Genomic DNA, 13,421 nt, shown 5'->3' with positions numbered 1-13,421 from the left:
ATGGCGTGTCGCGGCGCCTGCTGCTGCTCCAGCGCGGGTCGCCTCAACGCGGACAACGCGCGGTTCCTCCTGCTGGCGGTGCTGATCGTGCTGTACATGCTGTGCGGCGCCGCCGTCTTCTCGGCCATCGAGCTGCCCACGGAGCGGGAGGCTAAGGAGCGCTGGGAGGAACGCCTGGAGAACTTCACCCGGCGCCACAACCTCAGCCGTGCCGAGCTCCGGCACTTCCTCCGGGAATACGAGGAGGCGAGCGTGGCCGGCATCCGCGTCGATGACATCCGGCCCCGATGGGATTTCACCGGCGCTTTCTACTTCGTGGGCACCGTCGTTTCTACTATCGGTAAGCGGCGGGACGGGCGGGCACCGGGGCGGCGACGGGGCCGGGGCTGGGGACCCGGGGATGCGCTGTTCCTGTCCTCCTCGCCGGCTCATAGCGGGCTCGTGTCGGTGCCCGGGCACGGTCCTGTGTCTTCGCTGCTCCTTTTTTTGCCTTCTTCCAGTCAAAGAGCCGCTGCCGCGGGCGCGCCTCTCGCGGGAAGCGCTCAGCTCCGGGAGCGCCCCAGAAGCGCCGGGCAGCGCGGCCGGCTCTAGGGGCCAGCTCCGGGCAGGCAGGGCAGTGGACTCCAGGATGCTCTTCGCGGGTGTCATTTGCCTGCGGGGATCAACTTGTCCTCGGGATACGGTGGTAGAGTTTGTAAGAGATCAGTCGCATCCAAAGCCAAAATCTTTAAACAATTCCGTATGTCTTTAAATTCTGGGAAATATTATAGAAAATCTTAGATCTGGCGGTTTCATAGGCTGTACATTCAGAAGGGCCCTTTCCGAGGATCGTCTGGTCTTATCAAGAACAATTAAATAGATTTGGTGGTGTCCGGCTGCAAAGTGTACTACTTGGAAAGATTGGGTTTTAAACCACTCGGCTTTTTGCCTCCTTCAGGCTTTTCAATGCAGAACCATCAAGTCACTGGGCACAGCTTATTTCACTTGAGAATAAACCCAAGTTTATTCAGACTGAAGGAGCCTTTAGGGGAAGGTGATACTAAATAGAAATTCCAAGCAGTCTGACAGGTGTACATTAAGATGAAAAGGGATAGCACCAGGAACTGACATAAGCACCCCAGGGAGCCCATGGGTGTCAACAGAAAGGCCTCATTTAGGCAGCATCTGCAGACAGCTAAAAGCCTCGGAGGAAGGGAGCTTTCTTTAGTTAAAGACAGGCAATCTGTATGCAGTTATCACTGTGACAGATGGGATCACTGAATCTTAGTAATGGTATAGCCAATTCACATCAGTCTCTCCACCAATGAAATGTGCATTGAGGTATTTAATTCTTCAGGAAATCTCCACAAACAGGTTTTGTTGTTTTGGGGTTTTTTTTTACAAAGAGGAGATTAGAGATACCTTGCTTTATGTGGGATGTATGAGAGTTTGCCCTGTCCTGCAGCACACCCCTCTCTAATACTGAGGGGTTTTAAGTCTGGGGTTATTCTGTTGTTAAAGGTGTCATTGGGCTGGTTTTGTATTTCCTCAGGGCTTCAAGATTTGAGTGGTTTGTGTTCTTACACCTGAAGTCTTTAAGACCCAAGAACTGTGCTTCAGTGTTCTGCTGAACTGGCAATTTAAAGTAATTTATAACATTATTAAGCCCATTTTTGTGGATTGCTGTAGTTTGTTTGCCATTATAACACCTCCCTTGAAGTGTGACTCTTGTATGATCAAAATAAATAAGCAGAGTTTGTGCTAATATTTGCTACAGCCATAAAATTGTAGTAAAAGGATCAGGTTGTACCAGATCTCAAAAGTCCACCTGCTTTGCCTCTATTCCTAGAGGAGGTCACTTATATGGGACCTTTTTCTCGTGGTGTTTGTCCAAGATGCCATTTCAAACCTTCACTGTTGGAGGTTCCACAGCTTCAACAAGGAACCCAGCCTTGTGCATTATTACCCCGTGGTTTTCCTGATGTCTGCCTTACTGCAGCTCAGTGACTTGCCATCCTTTGTACTCAGAGAGTAGCCTCTTAGGTACTCAAAGACCATTGTCAATGTGTCCCTTCGGCCTTCTCTCAATTCAGAAAACCTTCGGCCTTCTCTCAATTCAGTTACAGTGTTGTAACCCCCTTTGCAGTGATACCATTACTTCTCACAAGTGTTAACTGATGCCAGTATTTCTGCATTAAGGTAGGTCTTATATTTATAAAAGATTGTTAAGAAGAGAAGCGTATCTGTGATCCTGTTAACTGCAGATGATCACAAACACAAGTATCCACTTATCCACTCACTTTTTGGTAATTTCTATGACTTGCTGATTTCCATTGCCCGCATTTTACAGCTCCCTTAATGTTTCTGCAGAAATAGCCTCAAGACTCCATTTTCCTTCAGTGTGTATGGTCTGTAGGCTTTGGCAGTAGACATCCTGTCCTTTCTTTTGACCTGACATTGCTTTTCTCAGTCTTATCAGTGATGGCACTTTCTCTGTATCTTTTATGAATTGCATCATTCTTTCTTAATCTAGTCAGCAGCACTGCACTCTTTCATCATATCGATGGCACGTCTCTTTTTCAATCTTCTCAGCAGAACTTCTGCTTTGTGGGACTGATTATGCGTTTCAATGCTTTAATTTGGCTTGTACTGCAGGCTGGGCTCTCCAGGCATTCTCAGGTCTCCTCAGAGGTGCCACTCAAGAGTGTTCTCTTGCAGGCTCTGCAACCACACTCTCATTTGTATCAACCATATTGGCATTCTAACAATAGATTTTGTTTTACACCTCTAAAATCAATATCTTGTCTCTCTTCTCAGCCCTTTCCAAATGGTCCAGATCTTCTTCCATGCCCTAGTACAGTGCCCCAATATTAATGTATTACTCTAGATGCAGCCTTGCTCGTTCTAAGGAAAGTATGAAGGCTTATTTCATGTGCTTTTCAGTCTATACTCCTGGTGGCTGTGTACATTCCTACACCTAAACAAAATTTAGTGTCATCAGTTAAATGCAGTTTTTTAGGGACAAGTGCTTATGACATATTCTTAATATCAGCTCACCTTCTACACTCAGTACTATGTGCTGGTATAGAAGCTTTATATTTAGCAGGTAAGTTGCTGTAAAAACAATAATTTTATTTCTTTTGTAAACTTTATGTATATTTTTTCTCTTTTGCATAATAGGAATTATTTTGCTACTCCACCAGAATAAATTTATTTATTCTGCAGTAAGATGAACCCAGCCATTTTGATTTACTGCTAAAGCCTCACTCAGACATTACTTGTAGCATCAACTGCTTCCTGTACTTCAGCTAGAAAGAAATACCATCACATATTTCAGAAGAAAGTAAAGAGTTTTGCAGTAACTAAGGAAATAAGCCTGTCTTTTTAATTAGGATTTGCATAAAATGTTTGTTACTTGGATTTTGGAACATGGTATCAGTGCATCAAGAGGTCAAAATAAAATATAACCAGCCTATTTTCATTTGTCAAGAAAATACAAAGCTAAGCAGAACTGAACTAGTGAAAAATAATTTCTCAGATTAGTAATTTAAGAGTTTGTTCCATAAAAATGTTTATTCCTATCAGTGCTCAGCCTGTAACCCCTAATCTTGATGTGAGTTTTACACAGTGACGTCCAGTGTGACCCAGTACTAAGGTTTCCTTTGCAGTGGAAACATTCGGAATGAAAGAACATAATCACAAATACCTGCCCAAATAGGAGATTTCTTAAACTGTCCAGGAAGTGATCCCAAGGAATTAGATGGTGTCAAAACCTCTCAATCCCATTAAGAGAGGTGCCTAACTAATCCACATATGTCCAGTGGTCTCTTCCAATAGCTCATTTTGCTTTCAATCGCCCCTTTGTCACATAATGTAATGTCCCTTTTCACCTAGAAATCAAATGGCAGTAGTAATATCTCAGGATGTGAGAGATCAAAGCAACTCCTTTCTCAGTCAGGACTTGAAGCAATTCCTGTGTCTCATCCAAGTGCCCTGTCCACCAGTTTGGAGAATAATGTTAAGGTGGGACTCTCAGTGTTTTCTGTTGAAACTATTCCACTTTGCATAGGCTAATAAAATATCTGCAGACCAGAAAATAAAACAAGATTTAAGTCCCAATTTGCACTTCAGTGAATGTTTATGTGTTTTATACAGAGACATACAGCATCAGGTAGGCTCTGGGTGTTCAGCAGCATTACTGTAGGATCACAGTCATCATCAGGTGCTCTGATGTCCAAGGGCTTCTGTGGTACCTTGGCACAGTAGTGCTTCCAAGAAGTAGGGAGCTGGAATAAAGTGTATCTTGTTAAAAACACATAACATGAAGCAACTTCTCAAACTGATTTATGTTATTCCTGCCCTTTTCAGAGGCCACTGGAAGTTGGAGGGGATCTCTGGAGGTTGTCTGGTCCAATCCCCACACTCCAAGCAGGGTCAGTGACAGCCAGGTCTCAGGGCTGCATCCTGTCGGAGTTTGGGTATCTCTCTTGGTGGAGACTCCACGATCTCTCAGGACAACTTCAGCCATTTTTGACCAACCTCACATTAAAAGAGGGTCTTTTTCTCCTATTGAAATGGAATTTCTTGTATTCCAATTTACTCCTGTCGCTTTTTGTCTTCTCTGTGTGAACTGTGGGAGCAGTGAGGCGAAGGAGGAAATTATATCATCTTCACAAAATGAGATTTTTCCTGCAGAAATTGTCCAAATTTGCATCTTTCCTCTCTGCAAAAAGTTACAGCAAATTGGGCTGGAGGTGTAAAGTCTTGGCACAAGGTGAGAAAAGAAATTTGTCAACTGATACATTGCCTGAGGCCTAAAAGGCAAAATTGCCTGGAGTGAAGGCTGGGATTTTTACCATAGACAGCAATGAACAGCCACATGGTGTATTGTACAGAAGGGATAGGAGGAGTCATAGCATCTTTAAGCAGGCTCTTAGAAGGGGTTGCTCATGAAAGTGTTGTTTGCTAATGGGAAAGTCTGTGTTGGGCAAAACAACCGCAGTGTCCATGTTACAGCCGTATAATGGAGTGAAGGAAGGGGTTCTGAAGAGTGTTAGGAAGTGCCTGTTTCCTCATTTTCACCTGTCAGTGCAGTTCCTGCTAAGTGGAGTTACAGCTGTGCAGAAGGAAAGTGTAGTCTTGAGATCACCGTGTCTTTCCTGTGTATAGACTGAGCAAAGAGTGGCTGCCATACTAAATGCTCCACCTGGGGCCACGGCCAAGCTCACTCCTGGTGTAACAGAGACCAGACAATCTGCTCTTACCTAAGAGTACAATGCCTGAAGTACTCAGAATATAGAATTGTAGAAAGTCATGTGTTGAGAGGGGTCCATAAGAATCATTGAATCCAACTCCTGACACTGCACAGAACAGCCCCAAGAGTCACACCATGTGCCCAAGAGCATTGTCCAAATACTTATTGAACTCTGTCAGGCTTGGGGCTGTGACCACTTCCCTGGGGAGCATGCTCCAACACCCAGCCACCCTCTGGGTAAGGAGCCTTTTTCTAATATCCAGCCTAAACCTCCCCTGACAAAACTTCAGGCCATTCCCTCAGTCCAGTCACCGGTCATGAGAGTAAGGAGATCGGTGCCTGACCCTCCCCTCCCCTTCACAAGGAAGGTGTAGATTGCAGTGGGGTCTCCCCTCAGTGTACCTCAGGCTGAACAGATCAAGTGGCCTCAGTTGCTCCTCATGTAGTTCCCCTCGAGGCCCGTCATGATATTCATGGTTCTCCTTTAGATGCTCTCTAACAGCTTAATGTCTTTTTCATATTGTGGCGCACACAAGCTGCAAAGAGCTCTAATAATTCACAATGGCCTGCTTTAGTCATTGAGCCATAAGCAGAGCAAGAAAGGTATCTCGAGAGCAAAAGGCTTTTTAGGGAAGCTGCAGGTATACTGAGGCCATTTACTTACCTTACAGAGACTACCATGTAGTTGTCAACTCTCTGAAATTATAATTGCCACCATCTTTGGATTGCATCTGTTAATAAACTAGAACATTGCCCATCTTTGAATGACATGCTCAAGTGGCGGGTTTACTCTAACTTTATCAAAAGCTTTCTATAATATATGACAGATCTATATAAAACAAAAATGTAGAGAAAATGTGAAAAGGAGAACATTGGTTATAATGATAGGATTGTTACCAGTCTCTGCTACATGCAGAACAATGTAGAAAACTTAAATCATGTCAGAAAGGAAGTATAAAATAAAAGCAACTTGGAAATCTTGCTTTTATAAGCAAGATCTAAAAAAAAGTACGTGTGTGATAGCCTAGCATGTTCTCTCTTGGACACCGGTTAAAATAAAAGTTAAGCCATATGGTTGTAATCCACAAAGTTAGGGGAAAGGCCAGGTGTGGTCTCACATGTAAATTTTCTTACTTCTGTTAATGCCAGTCATCCAGTTTTATGGAAGATAACTAAAATAAATCACATTAATTTATATGTTCTAATGTGCCTCTTCCCTGACTGGAATAAAATAGCTGATGTGTCAAGTACAAAGGTTCATACTTTTACTAATAGTGTTGAAATTTTGGTGCAATAAATCCCACCCTATCAATCTACAGGTGGACACCCAGGCAGCAGCAGCAAATCAGCCTGCCACTGCTGGCAGTAATGATTGTAACTCCTCTGCCACAGGTTCTCTCTCTCTCTCTCTCATTTAAACGAGATCAGTAAGTAGCTAAAAGCACTCAAACTCTGTAAAGGAAATAATGTCATCAGTTACACTCTCTTAAGATTTGGATTAGGTTTTGTGTGAGGGGCTGGCATTTTCCAGGGCATGACTTTATTATAATATGGGGATTTCTCTGTTTCCAGGTGAATATGCTGAGAGCTGAGCACAAATTTCCTTGAAAGTTTTTGAAACATATAAGCAGCTTAAGAAAAAAACTTTCTGGCTTTGACTTTAACCTAGCAAGTGTAGAAGGCAACTTCTATGACCATGGAGTGGCAGAGTTCATTATTCTTTAGAGGGAAAGGAAGAAGTACAGAAAACCAGGGGATTTCAAGGGCAAAACTTTAACTACAGCTCTGCAGTTTGGAATCTCAGAGGAACCAAAACGAAAGAAAAATTATTTCAGGGCAACTGTCAGTTTCCTGGACAAAAGATATGAATGATGCTGGCTCGAGGGCTGGCTAAATGTGAAATATAGAAGGAGGACAGGAACTATAGTAAAAGACAAACCTATAAATTTTAAGTTAATTTCTGTCACAAGAAGGAAATGTACAGAAAATGGATAGAAAATTAGTTCAGAGAAGACAAATAAAAGAAACAAGATGGAAATAAATGAACAGATACAAAATTATGCTATTAGCAAGGGGTGTCATGGGTAATGTGAACTGATTCATCAGCACAATAGTGATGGGAAAGTCTAAGAAAAACATTGGTGTGCTGGACAGAAAAGAGGAAGAGCTCTTGCTCCAGCAAATGATTCCAAGAAAGCTGAAATGTGTAATGGCTTTTTCTGTATCAGTCTTCTGAAAAGGTCAATTCTGAACTGTTGTGTGGTACAATTAACACTTGTAAGAAAGGGGAAAGTAAAAGAGCAGGTTAGAATCCCTAAATCTGTCAGATCTTTTTAAATCATTTAAGGTAATTCAACTGCATTCTAGAATATGCAAAGAAACTACTAAAGCAATAATGAGCACTTTGGCAACTCACAGAAGGATTTGAAATTCCGGGCAAGTTAAAGTGACAAACATTTTGCCAGTCTTTAAAAAAGGAATGAAGACAGGAGGAAATTTCAAAAAAAAAGGCTAAAATCACAAAAAGAAGATTCAGACAATATATGAAAAAAAGTTTTCTAAATGAAGTGAAGCAAATATGCAATCTGCCTAAGAATGACATAGAGAATTCATCACTGGAGCCCTTTACACTCAGGTTAACCAGACACCCCACAAGAGTTTTGCAGAATCCTTAATTCCCTCATTGTGCAGTCAATGGACAAGATGACCTTTTTCTGCCTCTGCCACAGCTTTTTTCCCCAGGTTCCATGATAGTATGTGTTCATTATTCCTGTTATCCTATTTAAAAAAAAAAAAAAAATAAAAAAGCAAGGTGTTAATCACACTGCATATAGCCTTGTTCTGTGCTGGTTTTTACTTGTATTTTTAGAGTGCAGATAAAAAGAATTTTTTGACAAATTTACACTGAACTTCGTAGATATTTTTAAGCCTTCAGGAAATAAAACAAAATTTTAATATTAGGATCAAGCAGGCCTTCAGATGTTCAATTATGCTACCTTGCTTGGTATACATCTCAAATTAAATAAACTTTAAACCAGCCTAAAATAGAACAAATCATGGACTGAAAAGTACTTACTTAATTAAAGCAGTGAAATTAGATATAATAATATCTTTACTGCTGCTGGAATTAAAAAACAAAAACAAAACAAAACCTTGGATGGAAAAATAGTCATGAAGAAAACCAGCTAAAAATAAAAAGAACGTTACTTTGAAGAACTTGGTCCTGCAAGGAGTTAAGTACTTTGCTGGAAGGCTCTGTTCCAGCAGCTGTACCTCCTTCTGCTTGTATTTGATATACTGGTATGACTTGGAGACAAAGAGCATGAGGAAAGTACTGTTATTGTCCATTTTTTGCACAAAACACTGCTGAAAATTGAATGTAGTCCTTCAGGTGACGTGCAGCAGGGACCACGTAGGAGCCCTGTGTGTCTGCAGGAAATGTTGCCATTTCTCTGGGTGAACATGGGAAGGAGATTCCATCCCCAGGCTATTGCACTGCAGCCCTTGGCAGAAAGGGGAGATCAGGGCCTTTGCATCTCCCTGGCAGACTGGGCGTACAAACACCAGGCCAAGGAAAGCTCCAGGAGATGTTGCCTTCCTGCAGATGGGCCAACTGGAGAATGCATCCATTCCCCAGCCAGGCCACTCTCAAGCCTCCTCGCCCCTTGAACTGGTAGTCCTGCTGTAATCCAACTCCTTCTGCCTAATACTTACTTCTAAGGTATCTCTAAATTTCCAACCAGAAGTTTCCTGAGCAGCCTGCTGCACACTGAGCTGGAGGTCAGTTCTGTGAACTGCAGCACTTAGCGTAAAGCACTTAGAGGGCTTTCTGACTATAGTGGTGACACAGTTTTCCTGTTTCCTGGAGGAAAACTTACTGTGGGCTGAGAAGATTAGACATCCCATGAAGTGGGATAAGTTGGATGGAGAAAAGAAAAACACTTACTTAAACAAATTACTTGCTGGTTACAGGAGCAGTCTTAATTTGTCCCATGGATGAATTCTGTGAACAAAGAAGGTCTGGGTATGCAGAATAGTGAGGCTGGTTAAAAAAAAAAAAAAAGACTATATTGACTTAAGTGATTACTAACTAGTCAGTTTAAATAATGAACTATAATATAGTTATTAATAAAAAAATATTCTTTTTACTTGGATTAATCCATATATACAAAGAGAAATTTGTTCTAAATTATATCAAAAATGCTGGGGGAAGGCTTGCAAACTTAAATCCCAGTATTATCTGACTGTCATTGACTGTCTTAACTGAGTTTTAGAATGATTTGGTCAGGGTATAAAATACTGAAGATAAAAACTTTGGTACTATTTATGTTTACTCATGGATAGTACCTTTGTCCGGTGGAATTGTTTCTGCTGTTAAAGATTCCGGTGACTGGTATACCAGCAGTTCATATATTAAAGCTTTTTCAGCGCATTAAGAATACTTAAAACCAGGATTGTTTCAATATTAAAAATAATTTTAAAAATTTTTAAAAAGAACTTTTGTAGCTAAATATTGAAATATTATTCTATAATTTAAATTTCCAGGAAAAGTATTTAGTATTATAACATGGAGATTTTTATAGCATTCGTGAGACTTCAGTGTTCCATTGACTTCACACCGTCATCCCTGAAGGCAGAATATGGCTTGTGGAAGTGTTTCAGACTTCTTGACTAGCAAAAATTCAATATATCAGTAGGTGCTGTCGATTGCAAATACAGCCCAGGCTTTTGCAACTTCAAACCTGTTTTGAGTTTGAGGTGGTTTCGTTCTCACAGTGAGAATAATAATAAGTCCCTAAATGGGATTTTATCCACACTGAACCCATATGCCTATTTTAAATGTGACTGTTTTTAATAGAAAGTAGTTCTGCTGAGAATTTGGTAGTTATCAGTTATTAGAAAACTAAAGAAGTGGAAGGTATACATTCCTTCAGTGTAAAAATATAGCATTGTAAATTAACTCCAGAGCGAGCAAAACATTGAGTTTAAAAGTACTAAAGGCAGGTGCGGACTTAAAAAACCCCAGTTTCCTATTTTAAGCATGTACTCGGATCCATTTTGTACTTTTCCTCAAGTCTCTTTGCAGTAATTGGTCAGAATTTCACAGCAACAGCTGTTCAGCCTTCTTGCTAAAATAGACTGTTCCTCATGCACATCTGTGCTAGTGATTCTCTCATTCATACCTGCCTGTAGGGGCAGCTGAGCTTCGCTGATTCTCTCTGGTAGAGGATAATGCCTACCAAACAGGCACAATACTGAATTCCGTATTCTTATGCACACATGTAAAGTTATTTATTTATTATATAGTCAAGCTCAAAAATTTTAAACAACTTAGAGCAAAACCAGCATGTCCCATTAATGGCATGGAAAATAAAGAAATATTATAGTCCAGTTAGAGGCAGAAATATTTTTTCTGAAGTTATTTTCATAAAGATATAAATAGGATACTGTTGTTAGGGTAAAATCTTCACTATATATATATTCAACTTTTCTTTCATATTGCAGAATAAGTCCTTTTTCTAATATATTTTCCTTTTGTAGTCATCATACATCACATCTCTTTTCCATTCCCTCTGTGCTATGCACTGGCACTGTTTTGCTGTTTGTTCTAAGAAAAATATTTCGTAACGGCCAGTTTCTCTTATTTTTCTAAGTAGGAGTTAATTTTGTTATACAGGCTGCTCTTCTTCCTTTCATTTTTCATGTAAAATGCTTTAAATAGAAATTCTCATCTGCTCAAAGAGCTAGAGTCTGCCTCGTCCCTGTCAGGCTGCAATAGTCCTAGTTTATCAAGTCAGCAGGTCCAAGCTTGGGGTGTGGCTTCGTGAGAAGGTTCTTAAGACCATCTGCATGCTCCAGGGAGCAGTACTGACTATTCCTTCCTCTTTTGCCACAAATGTAAACATCCTTGTCCTGAAGCAGGTACTGCCTTTCAGACAAGCTGTAAACCAAAACCCTGCGACATTAGAAGAGTCCTGGCACCCTCTGTAAAACTTTAGCCTTGCCCATGGTTTAATTTTGATCCTCCAGGTAAAGGTGCATAAAAGGAATCTTCACCATGTTTTTGCTGGATACTGTATTCTGGCTATTCTCTGACACCCCAGGGTGTACAGCTTTCAGAAGTGTGCTGGCTTGAAGGCAAAACCAGCGAGAGACTCCAAGTCAGGAAAAAAAAAAAAATTAATAGGAGAGAAAAAAAAGGTAAAATAAAATAAAATAAAACACATGCAATGGTTCAAAAGATCACTGACAGAGTGACAGAATACAACCTAAAACCGTGGTGGTAGCAGTCCAGATGAAGCAGTCTTGTTGAAGCAGTGTTCCTGCAGAAAGGTCTGGTAGCTCTTGTCCTCTGGGAATCCAGTGGGTAAGGCTGCCTGTGCTGTCCCAAGGCCCAGATTATATCCAGGTGGGAATGCTTGGCTCCTCCCCCTGGGCGGAGCATCTCACAATGGACTGATATAATTTTATCCGTTTTGTAATGGGTCCTTGATTGCCTATTAAACAGAGATAGCTCCTGGAGGGAGTTATCTATGAGTCATGCAGGACGGCATTGATGGGCCATTAACAGAAGATAGTCTGGAGGGAGGGGGCACGGGAAACAGTGGTGCACAACTTAGTTTCAACATTTCACATAGATGGTGATAGAATACATACTTTGGGCACATCTTATATTGTAACCCAGGACAAGAAGTTATAGCACTGAAGTATTGCAAAAAGAAATACAATATTTACTGAGGGGTGTTCTTAGTTACTCTTGAGGGCCATTAGTGACAGTTTCAACATGCCTGCATTTGTTCCTTCCAATTTCTTTGTCTGGAATCTGAAAGAGCAGAACAATAGAAGATAGCAAGTAATAGTATTATCATAACAAAATACTAAATATTTTGTAATTTATGCAGCTGAAGCTGCATTAAAAAATGCTTTGCAAATTGTCCTTTCATAAGGAGAAATATTCCTACTAGGGGTGTTTTTTCTCTATTGCTCCCCTAGGATGAGTTATCTCCTGCTACAAGAGCTGATTTAGGAGAGTACTGGAAAAAGAAATTAACTGCATGAGGTTTAATTGTAGAAACTTTTGATTTTCCTGATGTGTTTAAAATTGAGCTTGTAAATAACAAAGTGGGTGAGTTTTCAATCACTTTAAAAGCCATCTATTGCATTGTACTTCTATACAGATTGTAAAGTGTCTCACTACTCAAATCAAGGACAAAATACTGAGTTTGGATGTAAGATTTTATTTATTCTTTGAGTCTATGTCTTATCTTGGAACATTGTTGCACTGAGGTTATTGCATATAATTTTAAGATTTTTTTTTAATTTTACCAGCATGCAAAGGGATAAATACTGCTTCATACAACCTGTCTGAAGAGCCTTCTCATCCTGAAGAAAACATTAGTATGACTCAAAATACACACAGATCTTCTTTGTTTACTAGGTGATTTTACAGTCATGTTTGATAACAAACTTCCACTTTTAATTTGGTTCCCATTAAATAAAAAAAGTCCAATATAATCCATTAATACTAGTTCATGTATTTGCTCTTCCTAAAGTTCTTTCCCATTATCACTGAGGCTCGTCAACCTAAATATGCCATCATAAATGAATATGTGAATCCTACATTCAGTCTTTGGTCCACTTTAAAGGCAGAGCTGCAGTCATCTGAATATCATCACTCTTTTAAAGCAGATGCCTGGGCAGCAAGCTGGCAGAAATAAGGAGAGAAGAACCAGTAGATCAAGGCAACTGCAGAAAAAAAGGACCTCCCTGTAATGGGGCAGTGGGCAGACAGGTGTTAAGGATGAGGATCACAAGATAAGAGTCAGCTGCTGAACTGCAGCAGCAGCACCGATACTCACTACACCTTGCTCAAACTGCTGTCTTTTAGTGCCACTGAATATTGTCCAGGTTAAATGACTTTGTCCCTCATTCACAGGTGCTTCAGATATTTTGAAGACATAGGCCTGGATAAAGAGCATGTGGCCTTCCAACGATGAAGCTATGCTCCAAAACCTTCTGCCTTGTGTATTCCTGGACTACTTGCTTTAAAGGTTTAGTGGTGCCCTTGGCAGTGTTTGGTTAACGATTCGACTTGATCATTTTCCAACCAGAATGATTCTGTGATTCTGTAATCAGTCCTAAGATAGATTTTGTGCCTTACACATAACCATTAGGGCATTGCACAGGT

The 13,421-nt window shown here is 40.7% G+C and overlaps 1 protein-coding gene and 1 long non-coding RNA gene across 2 annotated transcripts in view; one reads left to right on the top strand and one right to left on the bottom strand.

Annotated features, from left to right (window-relative positions):
- Positions 1-13,421, top strand: part of KCNK13 (potassium two pore domain channel subfamily K member 13) — a 51,407-nt gene continuing 37,986 nt past the window's right edge. The window contains exon 1 of the mRNA XM_040067545.1: positions 1-340. Within this exon, the coding sequence (XP_039923479.1) occupies positions 1-340 (340 nt within the window). The remainder of the gene's footprint in view (positions 341-13,421) is intronic.
- On the bottom strand, positions 7,732-11,598 carry LOC120754199 (uncharacterized). The gene is made up of 3 exons (XR_005701341.2): positions 11,503-11,598; positions 9,180-9,275; positions 7,732-8,011 (listed from the first exon to the last, which is right to left on the bottom strand). It is a non-coding gene; the product is annotated as an uncharacterized LOC120754199 (long non-coding RNA).

Source organism: Hirundo rustica, chromosome 6 (assembly GCF_015227805.2).
Source record: "Hirundo rustica isolate bHirRus1 chromosome 6, bHirRus1.pri.v3, whole genome shotgun sequence".
NCBI lineage: Eukaryota > Metazoa > Chordata > Aves > Passeriformes > Hirundinidae > Hirundo > Hirundo rustica.
The sequence above is the reverse complement of the archived record's forward strand: the minus strand, read 5'-3'. Positions and strand labels throughout refer to the sequence as shown.